This window comes from Heterodontus francisci, chromosome 25 (genome assembly GCF_036365525.1).
Source record: "Heterodontus francisci isolate sHetFra1 chromosome 25, sHetFra1.hap1, whole genome shotgun sequence".
Classification (NCBI taxonomy): domain Eukaryota; kingdom Metazoa; phylum Chordata; class Chondrichthyes; order Heterodontiformes; family Heterodontidae; genus Heterodontus; species Heterodontus francisci.
The window spans coordinates 74,887,676-74,907,577 of NC_090395.1; the positions used below are offsets into that span (position 1 = coordinate 74,887,676).

Here is a 19,902-nt window from a genome sequence, read left to right on the forward strand (position 1 = left end):
ACATGTACAAACATTGCACATGTTTCAGCTAAACAAAATAAGTGTCAGCCATTCGCCGGTTCATTCCTCAGGGCAATGCCTTGACCAATCTGAGACAAGCTGCCTGGTTTAAATGTCAAACAAAGCTTGCCAGTTAACTGTCAGTCTCTGTAAACTACTGCATTCTCCATGGCAATGCCGCGACCAGAGTTCACTTGCCAACCAGTCAACACTCTCTTCTCATACAGTATAAAGTTGTTGTTTTCCCTTACATTGGTATTCTTGCAGATTGTCCTGATGAATGCAAGACAAAAGGCTTCGACAACATGTCTCTACTTTCAGCAATACTCAAGTTCTGTACTACCAAACGCCTATTAAAGAAAATATTCTTCCCGAGTCCAAAACTTTTAATCTGAAACATTTTGCAAACACAAAATTGCCGGGAGCCAGCAAAACCTAACCTTCAAAACCAAATGCATCGCTGAAATTACAGAAACTCTACTTGTTGCACACTCCAGTCTCATTTATAATAGAAAGTTTATTGAAATAAACACTCCAACACCAATCACCAACTGCCTAGTCCAGGACAAGTCACAACCAAAGGCAAAATTATTTTCTTCTGAATACAGCCTTGTGCATGGAATTCATTTCCTTTCTTCTCAGTTTCCTGCTCCTCTGTCCTAAGGCCCTGATTTCAGTTCCATAGGCACACTCTCCCTTCTCACCATTCTCCACCAACGCTAGAATTACCTGGTCTCCTGATACATTTGCACACACCGGCCCAGTCAGCACTGAACTTTACATATTGGTCTGAGCTGAGTTAGCTGATCCAAGACAAAGGGATAGGAACTGGCCATTCAGCCTCTCGAGCCTGCTCTGCTATTCAGTTAGATCATCGCAGACCTATACCCAACTTAGCTCCATATCCTTCGATACCCTTAACTGATAATAACTGAGTCCTCATCTGCCCTCTGAGGTGAATGTAAAAGATCCCATTGCACTATTTCAAAGAAAAACAGGAGAGTTCTCTTTGGTGTCCTGATCAATATTTATACTGCAACTAAACAGATTATCTAGTCATTTTCTCACTGCTGTTTGTGGGAGCTTGCAGAAATACAAATTGGCCGCCTGTAATTACAATAGTGACTACACTTCATAAGAACGTGCCAGCATAAGAAACAGGAGCAGGGAGTAACAGAGCCCTTTGAGACTGCTTGATCATTCAATAAGATCATGGCTGATTTTCAATCTCAACACTTTCTCACCCACTCCCCATATCCCTTGATTCCCTTAGTACCCAAAAATCTATCAATCTTTGTCTTGAATGTACTCAATGACTGAGCGTCCACAACCCTCTGGGGTCAAGAATTCCAAAGATTCACAATCCTCTGAGTGAAGAAATTTCTCCTCATCTCAGTCCTAAAAGGCTGGCCCCTTAGACTTCAAAAGTACTTTGTTGGCTGTAAAGTGCTTGGTGATGTCTGGAGGTTGTGAAAGACGTTAAAGAAATGCTACTTCTTTCCAGCTTTGTAATCCAAGCTTGGCATCATCTAGTCACCTTGCTTCTTTTTGCACTCTTATCAGTCCTGATGCACCCTGCCCTATGAACCTCAGTCCTTCAGTTTAGAAGAAAACTATTGTTAGGAGCGTTTCCATTTTTTGTTACATTTTGAGAATTTGTGTTTTAAAACTGAAAAGGATTCCATGGATACTGGAACTTTGGGTGTGTTTTTTTAAAGGGTGGTCACCAGAAGGTGGACTGAGTTTGAACTGTAAACAGTTACTAGAAGGCACGTTTTTCAAATAATAACCCAGCAGGGGCTGTTTTCGATTTGGAGAGATATTTACGAAGAAGTGACAAGCTAAGATTTATAGATGTCAGGAGGCTGGACTTTTGGAAAGTTTTAGTTTGAACTGTTACAACAGTCAGTTTTATTTTGCCTGCCAGAAGAAAATACAAGCTCATCTCTCTCTCTTGAAAAGAAACCCTGTATTTCCAGTGTGTTTCGTATTTCCTCCTGTATTTGAAGAAACCCCGCATGTTTGAAGGAACCTTGCGTCTAATGTGTGGGAACTAAAACCTTTTTGCTACATTCCTGCTATAAGACCTATTTGAAGCCTCTGTAACTGCAACTCTTGGAAAGCCTACCCAAACTGCTCTTCAACATCGCCTGGAAAGAACTGTTCTGGGAAAATCCTAGTGACAGCCATTTATATGCACTTGGGACGCCTAACCAACACAAAGGGCATCTTTCTATCCCTTCTTTTCAGCCTAAGGGTTTTCCTTTCCTTGATTGTTTTCTTTGTAACAGCTATAAACAAAAATCCCTTTTATTTTTCCTGGTTAACTGGTGTGTGTGTGTGTGTGTGTGTGTGTGTGTGTGAGAGAGAGAGAGAGGGGGGGGTGAGGATAAATAAAGGGCTTTAATATTTCAATTGTGTGTATGTTTTACTTCATTACTCGTTAGGGCTTGGTTGATAAACTGATAATTTTGTTGTTTATTAAAGAAACCTGGTTGGTGTATTTTATTCTGTGGAAAAATAGAATATATGATTGACTGTATCGGTAAGTGGGGAAATTTAAATATATGTTGTGACCTTTGGAGAAGTGGGACTGGAATAAACAGTGCACTCCTCCCACCTCGGTCATAACATTATCCATTGCCCACTGCACCCCCTGCCCCCGCCTTGCTGGAAAATGCCTTCATGAGGACGGTCTTGGCTGTGATGCCTCCTGAGACCAAATAGCCAGCCAGTCCTCACCATCCAAGCTAACACTTGCAAGGTGACACTCTCCTCAGTGGCCATTCGTTACGTGGGAGGTTTGACTGAGATTGTCAGCAGGATATTCCAGGGAGAGAGGGGAGGGGTGGGAGGAAGGAAGGAAAGACTTGCATTTCAGTAGCACCTTCCATGAGCTCAGGATGTCCCAAAACATTTTACAGCCATTGAAATACTTTTAAAGTGTAGTCACTGTTGTAATATAGGAAACACAGCAGCCAAATAGCTGCCAGGATGTTTCCACAAACAACAATGTGATAATGACCAGATAATCTGTTCGGTTGAGATATAAATATTTGCCAGCTCATCGAGCAGAACTTCCATTCTCTTTGAAATACTGCCATGGGACGTTTACATGCACCTGAAAGGACAGATGGGGCCTTGGCTTAATGTCTCATTTGAAAGAGGACACCACCAGCAATGCTGCACTCCTTCAGTACTGCACTGGGATTCTGTGCTCAAGTCTCGAGTGGCTCAGAGGTGAGAGTGCTACAACAACAACAACTTGCATTTATACAGAACCTTTAACATTGCAAAAACGTCCCAAGGCGTTTCACAAGAGACAGACAAAATTTAAGGAGCATATTTAAGGAGGAGACAGAGGTAGAGGCACAGCGAGATTTAGGGAGGGAATTCCAGAATTTGGGGCCCACGCAGCTGAAGGCACAGCTGTCAATGATGGAGAAATGGAAACCGTGGATGCTCAAGAGACCAGAATTGGAGCACGCAGAAATGCTACCGACTGAGCCATGGCTGACAGCAGATGCTGCATAATGTGGGCCACAGATTTGTGCACTAAATTCATCCCAGATTTATCTCAATGGTAGTCAGGGAGAAGGTGACAACTTCGGGGTCAAGAGATCACTAGGGAAGGGGGGAAACAAACCAAATTAAACGCAGCAGCAGAAACAGCACCTGCTGCCCTCACTCGCCTCCTGGGGCCAATCTGGGTAGGAAGTCTCACACATGCTAAAGGGTGCAGCATGCTGCTGTCGCTTTGGGCAGGCCAGCTGGGATCGAACCCAACCCCCCACAGCCCCCCCCCAGGTTCAGCAGCTGGTGTAAATGCTCCTCTTCCCCTTTCAATCTGTATGGTGTGCCCTGAATATAGCACAGTGCCATCGCGCAAACAACCGAGATAGTGCTGTCACTGGATTACAGAGTGAATCAGGATTTATACACAATAGGGAAACACACTTAAGCCATTATAGTCAATGACTGAACCTTTTAATTCATCCCCTCCAATTCGTACAATCCCCAGGGACAGACCTGTCCCAGCGGTATTGTACCCGAGTTTTGTACAGACTGACCTGTACCCACCCATACTGCATCCCAGTGTTATGCAGTGACAGACCTGCACCCAACAGAAGACCCGGCATTATGTTACTGAGGCCCTAGTGCCAACACTAGTGTAAAATCTTGTTGGTTACCTGCAACAGGCAAGGAACTTCACCAAGTACTGGAGTAAGGAAGAGGGCTCACAGTGCAGGATCACCAGGGTGATGCCTGGGGTGTGAAATTATAGTTACAAGGAGAGACTTGAAATACTGGGAGTATTTCCACTCAAGCAGAGAAAACTAAGAGGAGATTTAAAAGAGATTTTTAAAATTATGGAGGGTTCTGAATAAGTGAACAGGGAAAGACTATTTCCTCTGATTGGAGGGCACTCAGTTTAAAAATGTGAGAGGTTAGGAAAAATCTCTTTGCACAATGGGTTATTGGAGCACAAAATGTTTTTCACCCGCAGAGACTATAGCATCTCTTAAGGGAAAGGCAGAGGAAGGCACAGGGCTATAGGGAGAAAGCAAGGCAGTGGAACTGAATTTGGCAAACTATCAGCTCAGGTAGCAAACAGGTTCCTGTGCTCCTGGAGACTGTTGGGGCCTGATCACAGACACTGATTTATTCACACTGCCTAAACTTACAGCAAAGAGCCCAGGGTACATCTCAACTTTGTCGTGAGAATAACCTGTGAGGAGAATCAGTTCATAACAATTTGCATTTAGATAAGTGCCTTTAACTTGGTGAAATGTCCCAAAATGCTTCATAGGAGCCATAAGCAAACCAACTTTGACACCAAGCCGCATAAGAAGGTATTAGTAAAAACAGAAAGTGCTGGAAATACTCAGCAGGTCAGGCAGCATCTGTGGAGAGAGAAACAGAGTTGACGTTTCAGGTCGATGACCTTCCATCAGAACTGCATCCGAGCTTCCAGTCGCGTGTCATTTTAATTCTCCACCCGATTCCCACTCTGACCTCAGCCTCCTATACAGTTCCAATGAAGCTCAGTGTAAGCTCGAAGAACAGCACCTCATCTTGACACTTTACGGCCTTCCGAACTCAACACTGAGTTCAATAATTTCAAGTCATAACTTCTGCCCCCATTTTCTTCAGACAGCAGCTGTTGGTGATGACTCTGCTGTTTACACCTTCTCTAAACCCATCAGATTACCTTTTCGTTAGAACTGGAAAAAGTTAGAGATGTAACAAGTTTTAAGAAATTAGAGAGATGGCAAATGGGGGAAGGGAAGAAAGAACAAAAGGGAAGGTCTGTGATCGGGTGGAAGGCAAGAGAGAGTAAATGTCAAAAGGGATGATGATGCAAGGCAAAAAGGGGTGGTAACAGGAGAAGGAAAGAGACTAAAGATGGGTCTAGAGGAGGTGTAAATGTGAATAAAAGCATCACCAACAGCTGCTATCTGAAGACATGGGAGCAGTGGTTATGAGCTGAAACTGTTGATGTTCAGTCTGGAAGACTGGAAAATACCCAATCGAAAGATGAGATGCTGTTCCTCGAGCATATGTTGATCTTCATTGGGACAGTGTAGGAGGCCAGTGACAGAGAGGACAAAGTGGGAATGGGACGAGAATTAAAATGACAGGAGGCTAAAAGCTTGGATGCAATTCTGATGAAAGGTCATCATCTGAGCTGCTGAGCGTTTCCAGCACTTCTTATCTTCATTTCAGATTTCCAGCATCGCAGAATGACAGAATTGTTACAGCACAGAAGGAGGCCATTCAGCCCATCGTGTCTGTACTGGCTCTCCAAAAGAGCAGTTTACCTAGTGCCACTCCCCTGGTCTTCTCCCCATAGCCCTGAACATTCTTCTTTTTCAGATAACAATCTCATTCCCTCTTGAATGCCTCGATTGAACCTGCCTCCACCACACTCACAGGTAGTGAATTCCAGATCCTAACCATTCGCTGCGTAAAAAAGTTTTTGTCCATGTTGCCATTGCTTCTTTTGCCAATTACTTTAAATCTGTGCCCTCTCGTTCTCGATCCCTCCAATATTGGGAAGTTTTTCCCTATCTACCCTGTCCAGATCCCTCATTATTTTGAATACCTATCAAATCTCCTCTCAACCTTCTCTTCTTCAAGAAGAACAGTCCCAACTTCTCCAATCTATCCACGTAACTGAAGTTCCTCATCCCCGGAACCAATCTCAAGAACCTTTTCTGTACTCTCTCTAATGCCTTCACATCTTTCCTAAAATGTGATGCCCAGAACTGGATGCAATACTCTAGTTAAGGCCAAACCAGTGTTCTATACAAGTCTAACATAACTTACTTACTTTTGTACTCTATGTCCCTATTAATGAAGCCTAGAATGCTGTCTGCTTTATTAACTGCTCTCTCAACCTGTCCTGTCACCTTCAATGATTTATGCACATATACACCCAGGTCCCTCTGCTCCTGCACCCCCTTGAAAATTGCACCCTTAATTTTATATTGTTTCTCTGTGTTCTTCCTACCAAAATGAATCACTTTACACTTCTCTGCATTAAATTTCATCTGCCACTTGTCCACCCATTCCACAAACCTGCGTGTGTTCTTTTGCAGTCCTACACTATCCTCCTCACAGTTCACAATGCTTCCAAGTTTTGTGTCATCTACAAATTTTGAAACTGTGCCCTGTAACACCAAGCTCTAGGTCGTTAAAATGTATCAGGAACAGCAAGGGACCTAACACTGACCCTTGGAGAACTCCACTACAAACCTTCCTCCAGTCCGAAAAACATCCATTAACCACTATTCTCTGTTTTCTGTCACTCAGCCAATTTTGTATCCACGTTCCTACCGTCCCCTTTATTCCATGAACTATAACTTTGCTCACAAGTCTGATGTGTGACATTTTGTCAAATGCCTTTTGGAAGTCCATGTACCATATCAACAGCATTACCCTGATCAACCTTCTCTGTTACCTCATCAAAAAACTTCAGAAAATTAGTTGAACATGATATGCCCTTCACAAATCCGTGCTGGCTTTCTCTAATTAATCAACATTTGCCCAAGTGACTATTAATTTTGGCTTAAATTATTGCTTCTAAAAGCTTCCCCACCACTGAGGTTAAACTGATTGACCTGTAGTTGCTGGGCTGCTCTTTACATTTATTTTGAACAAGGATGTAACATTTGCAATTCTCCAGTCCTCTGGCACCACATCTGTATCTAAGAAAGACTGTAAAATTATGGCCAGTGCCTCTGCAATTTCCACTCTCACTTCCCTCAGTCTCCTTGGATGCATCCCGTCTGGTCCTGATGCCTTATCCACTTTTAAGTACAGTTAGCCTATCCAATACCTCCCCCTTATCAATTTTAAACCCTTCAAGTGTCTGAATTGCCTTCACTGTCACCATGACCTGCGCAGTATCTTCTTCCTTGGTAAAGACAGATGTAAAGTATTCATCTGCAGCATTTTCCTTCTGCCTTATGATGTTAAGGTATCTGGAGTAGGACTTGAACCCTCACCCTTCTGACTCAGATTGTCAACCACTGAGTCACAATGATAACCTCTAGGCACCAGGATCTTAGTATCGCAGAGAAGTTATCACAAAGAGAAGGAGCAGGCATTTTGACCCGGCAGATGCCAGTGAGCGCTAGGATCCGGTAGGAGCCCAGGTGCCAGTGTGACCTAGTGGGCGTTAGGACCCAGAGGAAACCCTGTTGCCCATTTCACTAGTGGGCGCTAGGACCCAGCAGAAGCCCCGATGCCAGTTTTCAGTGGTGGGTGCTGGGACCTGGCAGAGCCTAGCTGCCAGTGCTAAGCCAGCAGGCACTAGAATCTGGCAAGAGCCAAGATGCCAGTGAGCGCCAGAAACCAGCTGCAGCCCAGATGCCAGTGTGAATTAGTGGGCACCAGGACTCGGCAGGAGCCCAGGTGCCAATTGAGCCAGTGGGCACTAGGACCCGACAAGAACACAGGTGCCCAATCAGGCTGTGGGCGCTAGGACCCGGCGGGAGCCCGGCTGCAGTTTGTATACGGAGGGCGCTAGGACCCGGAGGCCGCTGTCTGTCTGCGGGAGGAGGCCGGTCGCCTGCTGTCCGTTTAAATCATTTCCAGGCGCTCGCAGCTGAACCGTTAAAGGCCCCGCGGCCTCCCCGGATCCGGGCGAGCGCCTCCCTCGGATACCGAATGCACTCACCGTCCGACAGCCGCAGCGCCTCGGCGCGCTCGATCCAGCTGCTCCAGGACTGACCCACGAACGCCTCGGGACTCGGGAGCCTGCGCTCCGAGGCCGCCATCATCACTCACCGCGCGCTCCCGAGCCGCCATCACCGCGCGCGCGCCCGGCACGCCGCGGCTCCACAGCGTCAGCGTGAAAGGGGCGGGGCGTGTGCACAGCCTGCTCCCGCCCGCCAGAGGGAGCTGGGAGGCCGCGCTGCGGGCGCCGCAATCCGGCAGCAGGGGGCGCGACAGCAGCACAGACTGTCGACAATCACCAGACTGTGTAAACCAGACTGCATTAACCAATCTACAGTCACCAGACTGCATTAACCAGACTGTATTAACCAGTCTACAGTCACCACATTGTATTAACCAGACTGTGTTAACCAGACTGTGTAAACCAGACTGTATTAACCAGTCTACAGTCACCACATTGTATTAACCAGACTGTGTAAACCAGACTGTGTAAACCAGACTGTGTAAACCAGACTGTGTTAACCAGTCTACAGTCACCACATTGTATTAACCAGACTGTGTAAACCAGACTGTGTTAACCAGACTGTGTAAACCAGACTGTGTAAACCAGACTGTGTAAACCAGACTGTGTAAACCAGACTGTATTAACCAGTCTACAGTCACCACATTGTATTAACCAGACTGTGTAAACCAGACTGTGTAAACCAGACTGTGTAAACCAGACTGTGTTAACCAGTCTACAGTCACCACATTGTATTAACCAGACTGTGTAAACCAGACTGTGTTAACCAGACTGCATTAACCAGACTACAGTCACCACATTGTATTAACCAGACTGTGTAAACCAGACTGTTAACCAGACTGTGTAAACCAGACTGTATTAACCAGTCTACAGTCACCACATTGTATTAACCAGACTGTGTAAACCAGACTGTGTTAACCAGACTGTGTTAACCAGACTGTGTTAACCAGACTGTGTTAACCAGACTGTGTTAACCAGACTGTATTAACCAGTCTACAGTCACCACATTGTATTAACCAGACTGTGTAAACCAGACTGTGTTAACCAGACTGTGTTAACCAGACTGCATTAACCAGTCTACAGTCACCACATTGTATTAACCAGACTGTGTAAACCAGACTGTGTAAACCAGACTGTGTAAACCAGACTGTGTAAACCAGACTGCGTAAACCAGACTACAGTCACCACATTGTACTAACCAGACTGTGTAAACCAGACTGTGTAAACCAGACTGTGTTAACCAGACTGTGTTAACCAGACTGTGTTAACCAGACTGTGTAAACCAGACTGTATTAACCAGTCTACAGTCACCACATTGTATTAACCAGACTGTGTAAACCAGACTGTGTAAACCAGACTGTGTAAACCAGACTGTGTTAACCAGACTGTGTTAACCAGTCTACAGTCACCACATTGTATTAACCAGACTGTGTAAACCAGACTGTGTTAACCAGACTGTGTTAACCAGTCTACAGTCACCACATTGTATTAACCAGACTGTGTAAACCAGACTGTGTAAACCAGACTGTGTAAACCAGACTGTGTTAACCAGACTGCATTAACCAGTCTACAGTCACCACATTGTATTAACCAGACTGTGTAAACCAGACTGCATTAACCAGTCTACAGTCACCACATTGTATTAACCAGACTGTGTAAACCAGACTGTGTAAACCAGACTGTGTAAACCAGACTGTGTAAACCAGACTGTGTAAACCAGACTGTGTAAACCAGACTGTGTTAACCAGTCTACAGTCACCACATTGTATTAACCAGACTGTGTAAACCAGACTGTGTAAACCAGACTGCATTAACCAGTCTACAGTCACCACATTGTATTAACCAGACTGTGTAAACCAGACTGCATTAACCAGTCTACAGTCACCACATTGTATTAACCAGACTGTGTAAACCAGACTGCATTAACCAGACTACAGTCACCACATTGTATTAACCAGACTGTGTAAACCAGACTGTGTAAACCAGACTGTGTAAACCAGACTGTGTAAACCAGACTGTGTAAACCAGACTGTGTAAACCAGACTGTGTAAACCAGACTGCATTAACCACATTGTATTAACCAGACTGTGTAAACCAGACTGTGTAAACCAGACTGTGTAAACCAGACTGTGTTAACCAGACTGTGTTAACCAGACTGTGTAAACCAGACTGTGTAAACCAGACTGTGTAAACCAGACTGTGTAAACCAGACTGTGTAAACCAGACTGTATTAACCAGTCTACAGTCACCACATTGTATTAACCAGACTGTGTAAACCAGACTGTGTAAACCAGACTGTGTTAACCAGACTGTGTTAACCAGACTGTGTTAACCAGACTGTATTAACCAGTCTACAGTCACCACATTGTATTAACCAGACTGTGTAAACCAGACTGTGTTAACCAGACTGTGTTAACCAGACTGTGTTAACCAGACTGTGTTAACCAGACTGCATTAACCAGTCTACAGTCACCACATTGTATTAACCAGACTGTGTAAACCAGACTGTGTAAACCAGACTGTGTAAACCAGACTGTGTTAACCAGACTGTGTTAACCAGTCTACAGTCACCACATTGTATTAACCAGACTGTGTAAACCAGACTGTGTAAACCAGACTGTGTAAACCAGACTGCATTAACCAGTCTACAGTCACCACATTGTATTAACCAGACTGTGTAAACCAGACTGCATTAACCAGTCTACAGTCACCACATTGTATTAACCAGACTGTGTAAACCAGACTGCATTAACCAGACTACAGTCACCACATTGTATTAACCAGACTGTGTAAACCAGACTGTGTAAACCAAACTGTGTAAACCAGACTGTGTAAACCAGACTGTGTAAACCAGACTGCATTAACCAGTCTACAGTCACCACATTGTATTAACCAGACTGTGTAAACCAGACTGCATTAACCAGTCTACAGTCACCACATTGTATTAACCAGACTGTGTAAACCAGACTGTGTAAACCAGACTGCATTAACCAGACTACAGTCACCACATTGTATTAACCAGACTGTGTAAACCAGACTGTGTAAACCAGACTGTGTAAACCAGACTGCATTAACCAGTCTACAGTCACCACATTGTATTAACCAGACTGTGTAAACCAGACTGTGTAAACCAGACTGTGTAAACCAGACTGTGTAAACCAGACTGCATTAACCAGACTGCATTAACCAGTCTACAGTCACCACATTGTATTAACCAGACTGTGTAAACCAGACTGCATTAACCAGTCTACAGTCACCACATTGTATTAACCAGACTGTGTAAACCAGACTGTGTAAACCAGACTGTGTAAACCAGACTGTGTAAACCAGACTGTGTTAACCAGTCTACAGTCACCACATTGTATTAACCAGACTGTGTAAACCAGACTGTGTAAACCAGACTGCATTAACCAGTCTACAGTCACCACAATGTATTAACCAGACTGTGTAAACCAGACTGCATTAACCAGTCTACAGTCACCACATTGTATTAACCAGACTGTGTAAACCAGACTGCATTAACCAGACTACAGTCACCACATTGTATTAACCAGACTGTGTAAACCAGACTGTGTAAACCAGACTGTGTTAACCAGACTGTGTAAACCAGACTGCATTAACCAGTCTACAGTCACCACATTGTATTAACCAGACTGTGTAAACCAGACTGTGTAAACCAGACTGTGTTAACCAGACTGTGTAAACCAGACTGTGTAAACCAGACTGTGTAAACCAGACTGTGTAAACCAGACTGTGTAAACCAGACTGTGTAAACCAGACTGTGTAAACCAGACTGTGTAAACCAGACTGTATTAACCAGTCTACAGTCACCACATTGTATTAACCAGACTGTGTAAACCAGACTGTGTAAACCAGACTGTGTAAACCAGACTGTGTTAACCAGACTGTATTAACCAGTCTACAGTCACCACATTGTATTAACCAGACTGTGTTAACCAGACTGTGTTAACCAGACTGTGTTAACCAGACTGTGTTAACCAGACTGTGTTAACCAGACTGCATTAACCAGTCTACAGTCACCACATTGTATTAACCAGACTGTGTAAACCAGACTGTGTAAACCAGACTGTGTTAACCAGACTGTGTTAACCAGACTGTGTTAACCAGACTGTGTTAACCAGTCTACAGTCACCACATTGTATTAACCAGACTGTGTAAACCAGACTGTGTAAACCAGACTGTGTAAACCAGACTGCATTAACCAGTCTACAGTCACCACATTGTATTAACCAGACTGTGTAAACCAGACTGCATTAACCAGTCTACAGTCACCACATTGTATTAACCAGACTGTGTAAACCAGACTGTGTAAACCAGACTGCATTAACCAGACTACAGTCACCACATTGTATTAACCAGACTGTGTAAACCAGACTGTGTAAACCAGACTGTGTAAACCAGACTGTGTAAACCAGACTGCATTAACCAGTCTACAGTCACCACATTGTATTAACCAGACTGTGTAAACCAGACTGCATTAACCAGTCTACAGTCACCACATTGTATTAACCAGACTGTGTAAACCAGACTGTGTAAACCAGACTGCATTAACCAGACTACAGTCACCACATTGTATTAACCAGACTGTGTAAACCAGACTGTGTAAACCAGACTGTGTAAACCAGACTGCATTAACCAGTCTACAGTCACCACATTGTATTAACCAGACTGTGTAAACCAGAATGTGTAAACCAGACTGTGTAAACCAGACTGTGTAAACCAGACTGTGTAAACCAGACTGCATTAACCAGACTACAGTCACCACATTGTATTAACCAGACTGTGTTAACCAGACTACAGTCACCACACTGCATTAACCAGACTGTGTTAACCAGACTGTGTTAACCAGACTGTGTTAACCAGACTGTGTTAACCAGACTGTGTTAACCAGTCTACAGTCACCACATTGTATTAACCAGACTGTGTAAACCAGACTGTGTAAACCAGACTGTGTAAACCAGACTGTGTAAACCAGACTGCATTAACCAGACTACAGTCACCACATTGTATTAACCAGACTGTGTAAACCAGACTGTGTAAACCAGACTGTGTAAACCAGACTGTGTAAACCAGACTGTGTAAACCAGACTGCGTAAACCAGACTGCGTAAACCAGACTGCGTAAACCAGACTACAGTCACCACATTGTATTAACCAGACTGTGTAAACCAGACTGTGTAAACCAGACTGTGTAAACCAGACTGCATTAACCAGACTACAGTCACCACATTGTATTAACCAGACTGTGTTAACCAGACTACAGTCACCACACTGCATTAACCAGACTGTGTTAACCAGACTGTGTAAACCAGACTGTGTTAACCAGTCTACAGTCACCACATTGTATTAACCAGACTGTGTAAACCAGACTGCGTAAACCAGACTGCATTAACCAGACTGCATTAACCAGACTGCATTAACCAGACTGCATTAACCAGACTGCATTAACCAGACTGCATTAACCAGTCTACAGTCACCACATTGTATTAACCAGACTGTGTTAACCAGACTGTGTAAACCAGACTGTGTAAACCAGACTGTGTAAACCAGACTGTGTAAACCAGACTGTGTAAACCAGACTGTGTAAACCAGTCTACAGTTCCCACATTGTATTAACCAGACTGTGTAAACCAGACTGTGTAAACCAGACTGTGTAAACCAGACTGTATTAACCAGTCTACAGTCACCACACTGCATTAACCAGACTGTATTAACCAGTCTACAGTCACCACACTGTATTAAGCAGACTGTGTTAACCAGTCTACAGTCACCACACTGCATTAACCAGACTGTGTTAACCAGTCTACAGTCACCACACTGCATTAACCAGACTGTATTAACCAGTCTACAGTCACCACATTGTATTAACCAGATTGTGTTAACCAGTCTACAGACACCACACTGCATTAACCAGACTGTGTTAACCAGACTGTGTTAACCAGTCTACAGTCACCACACTGCATTAACCAGACTGTGTTAACCAGTCTACAGTCACCACACTGCATTAACCAGACTGTATTAACCAGTCTACAGTCACCACATTGTATTAACCAGACTGTGTTAACCAGTCTACAGTCACCACACTGCATTAACCAGACTGTGTTAACCAGACTGTGTTAACCAGTCTACAGTCACCACACTGCATCAACCAGACTGTGTTAACCAGACTGTGTTAACCAGTCTACAGTCACCACACTGCATCAACCAGACTGTGTTAACCAGTCTACAGTCACCACATTGTATTAAGCAGACTGTGTTAACCAGACTGTGTAAACCAGACTGTGTTAACCAGTCTACAGTCACCACATTGTATTAAGCAGACTGTGTTAACCAGACTGTGTAAACCAGACTGTGTTAACCAGTCTACAGTCACCACACTGCATTAACCAGACTGTGTTAACCAGTCTACAGTCACCACACTGCATCAACCAGACTGTGTTAACCAGTCTACAGTCACCACACTGCATCAACCAGACTGTGTTAACCAGTCTACAGTCACCACACTGCATTAACCAGACTGTGTAAACCAGTCTACAGTCACCACACTGCATCAACCAGACTGTGTTAACCAGTCTACAGTCACCACACTGCATCAACCAGACTGTGTTAACCAGTCTACAGTCACCACACTGCATCAACCAGACTGTGTTAACCAGTCTACAGTCACCACATTGTATTAAGCAGACTGTGTTAACCAGACTGTGTAAACCAGACTGTGTTAACCAGTCTACAGTCACCACACTGCATTAACCAGACTGTGTTAACCAGTCTACAGTCACCACACTGCATCAACCAGACTGTGTTAACCAGTCTACAGTCACCACACTGCATCAACCAGACTGTGTTAACCAGTCTACAGTCACCACATTGTATTAAGCAGACTGTGTTAACCAGACTGTGTAAACCAGACTGTGTTAACCAGTCTACAGTCACCACATTGTATTAAGCAGACTGTATTAACCAGACTGTGTAAACCAGACTGTATTAACCAGTCCACAATCACCACACTGCATTAACCAGACTGTATTAACCAGACTGTATTAACCAGTCTACAGTCACCACACTGCATTAACCAGACTGTATTCATCAGTCTACAGTCACCACACTGTATTAACCAGACTGTATTAACCAGTCTGCAGTCACCACACTGTATTAACCAGACTGTATTAACCAGTCCACAATCACCACATTGCATTAACCAGACTGTATTAACCAGTCTACAGTCACCACACTGTATTAACCAGACTGTATTAACCAGTCCACAGTCACCACACTGCATTAACCAGACTGTATTAACCAGTCTACAGTCACCACACTGTATTAACCAGACTGTATTAACCAGTCTACAGTCACCACACTGTATTAACCAGACTGTGTTAACCAGTCCACAATCACCACACTGCATTAACCAGACTGTATTAACCAGTCTACAGTCACCACACTGTATTAACCAGACTGTGTTAACCAGTCTACAGTCACCACACTGTATTAACCAGACTGTATTAACCAGTCTACAGTCACCACACTGTATTAACCAGACTGTATTAACCAGACTGTATTAACCAGACTGTATTAACCAGTCCACAATCACCACACTGCATTAACCAGACTGTATTAACCAGTCTACAGTCACCACACTGTATTAACCAGACTGTATTAACCAGTCCACAATCACCACACTGCATTAACCAGACTGTATTAACCAGACTGTATTAACCAGTCCACAATCACCACACTGCATTAACCAGACTGTATTAACCAGTCTACAGTCACCACACTGCATTAACCAGACTGTATTAACCAGTCTACAGTCACCACACTGTATTACCCAGACTGTATTACCCAGACTGTATTAACCAGTCTGCAGTCACCACACTGCATTAAGCAGACTGTGTTAACCAGACTGTGTTAACCAGTCCACAATCACCACACTGCATTAACCAGACTGTATTAACCAGTCTACAGTCACCACACTGCATTAACCAGACTGTATTAACCAGTCTACAGTCACCACACTGTATTACCCAGACTGTATTAACCAGTCTGCAGTCACCACACTGCATTAAGCAGACTGTGTTAACCAGACTGTGTTAACCAGTCTACAGTCACCACACTGCATTAACCAGACTGTGTTAACCAATCTACAGTCACCACATTGTATTAACCAGACTGTATTCATCAGTCTACAGTAACCAGACTGTATTAACCAGTCCACAATCACCACACTGCATTAACCAGACTGTATTCATCAGTCTATAGTAACCAGACTGTATTAACCAGTCCACAATCACCACACTGCATTAACCAGACTGTATTAACCAGTCTACAGTCACCACACTGTATTAACCAGACTGTATTAACCAGTCCACAATTACCACACTGCATTAACCAGACTGTATTAACCAGTCTACAGTCACCACACTGCATTAACCAGACTGTATTAACCAGTCTACAGTCACCACACTGCATTAACCAGACTGTATTCATCAGTCTACAGTAACCAGACTGTATTAACCAGTCCACAATCACCACACTGCATTAACCAGTCTACAGTCACCACACTGCATTAACCAGACTGTATTAACCAGACAGTATTAACCAGTCTACAATCACCACACTGCATTAACCAGTCTGTATTAACCAGTCTACAGTCAGCACACTGTATTAACCAGACAGTATTAACCTGTCCAGAATCACCACACTGCATTAACCAGTCTACAGTCAGCACACTGTATTAACCAGACTGTATTCATCAGTCTACAGTAACCAGACTGTATTAACCAGACAGTATTAACCAGTCTACAGTCACCACACTGCATTAACCAGTCTACAGTCACCACACTGCATTAACCAGACTGTATTCATCAGTCTACAGTAACCAGACTGTATTAACCAGTCCAGAATCACCACACTGCATTAACCAGACTGTATTAACCAGTCTACAGTCACCACACTGCATTAACCAGACTGTATTCATCAGTCTACAGTAACCAGACTGTATTAACCAGTCTACAGTCACCACACTGCATTAACCAGACTGTATTCATCAGTCTACAGTAACCAGACAGTATTAACCAGTCTACAATCACCACACTGCATTAACCAGTCTGTATTTATCAGTCCACAATCACCACAGTGCAATAACCAGTCTGAGTTAACTAGATCACAATCACCACACTGCATTAACCAGTCTGTGTTAACTAGATCACAATCACCACACTGAATTAACCAGTCTGTATTTATCAGTCCACAATCACCACACTGCATTAACCAGTCTGTATTAATCACTCCACAATCACCACACTGCATTAACCGGTCTGTGTTAACTAGATCACAATCACCACACTGTATTAACCAGTCTACAGTCACCACACTGCATTAACCAGACTGTATTCATCAGTCTACAGTAACCAGACTGTATTAACCAGTCTACAGTCACCACACTGCATTAACCAGACTGTATTCACCAGTCTACAGTAACCAGACTGTATTAACCAGTCTACAGTCACCACACTGCATTAACCAGTCTACAGTCACCACACTGCATTAACCAGACTGCATTAACCAGTCTACAGTCACCACACTGCATTAACCAGACTGTATTCATCAGTCTGCAGTAACCAGACTGTATTAACTAGTCTACAGTAACCACACTGCATTAACCAGTCTACAATCACCACACTGCATTAACAAGACTGTATTACCCCTGAAATAATCAAGAGTGCCAAGCCTGCTATACTCTCAGCACTACATGAACTGCTATGCCTGTGCTGGGACGAGGGAGCAGTACCCCAGGACATGCGCGATGCCAACATCATCACCCTCTATAAAAACAAAAGTGACCGCGGTGACTGCAACAACTACCGTGGAATCTCCCTGCTCAGCATAGTGGGGAAAGTCTTTGCTCGAGTCGCTCTGAACAGGCTCCAGAAGCTGGCCGAGCGCGTCTACCCTGAGGCACAGTGTGGCTTTCGTGCAGAGAGATCGACTATTGACATGCTGTTCTCCCTTCGTCAGATACAGGAGAAATGCCGTGAACAACAGATGCCCCTCTACATTGCTTTCATTGATCTCACCAAAGCCTTTGACCTCGTCAGCAGACGTGGTCTCTTCAGACTACTAGAAAAGATCGGATGTCCACCAAAGCTACTAAGTATCATCACCTCATTCCATGACAATATGAAAGGCACAATTCAACATGGTGGCTCCTCATCAGAGCCCTTTCCTATCCTGAGTGGTGTGAAACAGGGCTGTGTTCTCGCACCCACACTTTTTGGGATTTTCTTCTCCCTGCTGCTTTCACATGCGTTCAAATCCTCTGAAGAAGGAATTTTCCTCCACACAAGATCAGGGGGCAGGTTGTTCAACCTTGCCCGTCTAAGAGCGAAGTCCAAAGTACGGAAAGTCCTCATCAGAGAACTCCTCTTTGCTGACGATGCTGCTTTAACATCTCACACTGAAGAATGCCTGCAGAGTCTCATCGACAGGTTTGCGTCTGCCTGCAATGAATTTGGCCTAACCATCAGCCTCAAGAAAACGAACATCATGGGGCAGGATGTCAGAAATGCTCCATCCATCAATATTGGCGACCACGCTCTGGAAGTGGTTCAAGAGTTCACCTACCTAGGCTCAACTATCACCAGTAACCTGTCTCTAGATGCAGAAATCAACAAGCGCATGGGTAAGGCTTCCACTGCTATGTTCAGACTGGCCAAGAGAGTGTGGGAAAATGGCGCACTGACACGGAACACAAAAGTCCGAGTGTATCAGGCCTGTGTCCTCAGTACCTTGCTCTACGGCAGCGAGGCCTGGACAACGTATGCCAGCCAAGAGCGACGTCTCAATTCATTCCATCTTCGCTGCCTTCGGAGAATACTTGGCATCAGGTGGCAGGACTATATCTCCAACACAGAAGTCCTTGAAGCGGCCAACATCCCCAGCTTATACACACTACTGAGTCAGCGGCGCTTGAGATGTCTTGGCCATGTGAGCCGCATGGAAGATGGCAGGATCCCCAAAGACACATTGTACAGCGAGCTCGCCACTGGTATCAGACCCACCGGCCGTCCATGTCTCCGTTATAAAGACGTCTGCAAACGCGACATGAAATCGTGTGACATTGATCACAAGTCGTGGGAGTCAGTTGCCAGCATTCGCCAGAGCTGGCGGGCAGCCATAAAGACAGGGCTAAATTGTGGCGAGTCGAAGAGACTTAATAGTTGGCAGGAAAAAAGACAGAGGCGCAAGGGGAGAGCCAACTGTGCAACAGCCCCAACAAACAAATTTCTCTGCAGCACCTGTGGAAGAGCCTGTCACTCCAGAATTGGCCTTTATAGCCACTCCAGGCGCTGCTTCACAAACCACTGACCACCTCCAGGCGCGTATCCATTGTCTCTCGAGATAAGGAGGCCCAAAAGAATTAACCAGACAGTATTAACCAGTCTACAATCACCACACTGCATTAACCAGTCTGTAGTAACCAGTCCACAATCACCACACTGGATCAACCAGTCCAGAATCTTCTTTCTTTTGGGCCTCCTTATCTCGAGAGACAATGGATAAGCGCCTGGAGGTAGTCAGTGGTTTGTGAAGCAGCGCCTGGAGTGGCTATAAAGGCCAATTCTGGAGTGACAGGCTCTTCCACAGGTGCTGCAGAGAAATTTGTTTGTCGGGGCT

The 19,902-nt window shown here is 44.4% G+C and overlaps 1 protein-coding gene across 3 annotated transcripts in view; it reads right to left on the minus strand.

Moving 5' to 3' along the window:
• Positions 1-8,295, minus strand: part of atxn7l2a (ataxin 7-like 2a) — a 43,819-nt gene extending 35,524 nt beyond the window's left edge. For all 3 annotated transcript variants that reach the window (XM_068057527.1, XM_068057526.1, XM_068057525.1), the window contains exon 1: positions 8,186-8,295. In XM_068057527.1, the coding sequence (XP_067913628.1) occupies positions 8,186-8,288 (103 nt within the window). In that variant the 5' untranslated portion in view covers positions 8,289-8,295. The remainder of the gene's footprint in view (positions 1-8,185) is intronic.
• Positions 8,296-19,902: the final 11,607 nt, after the last annotated feature.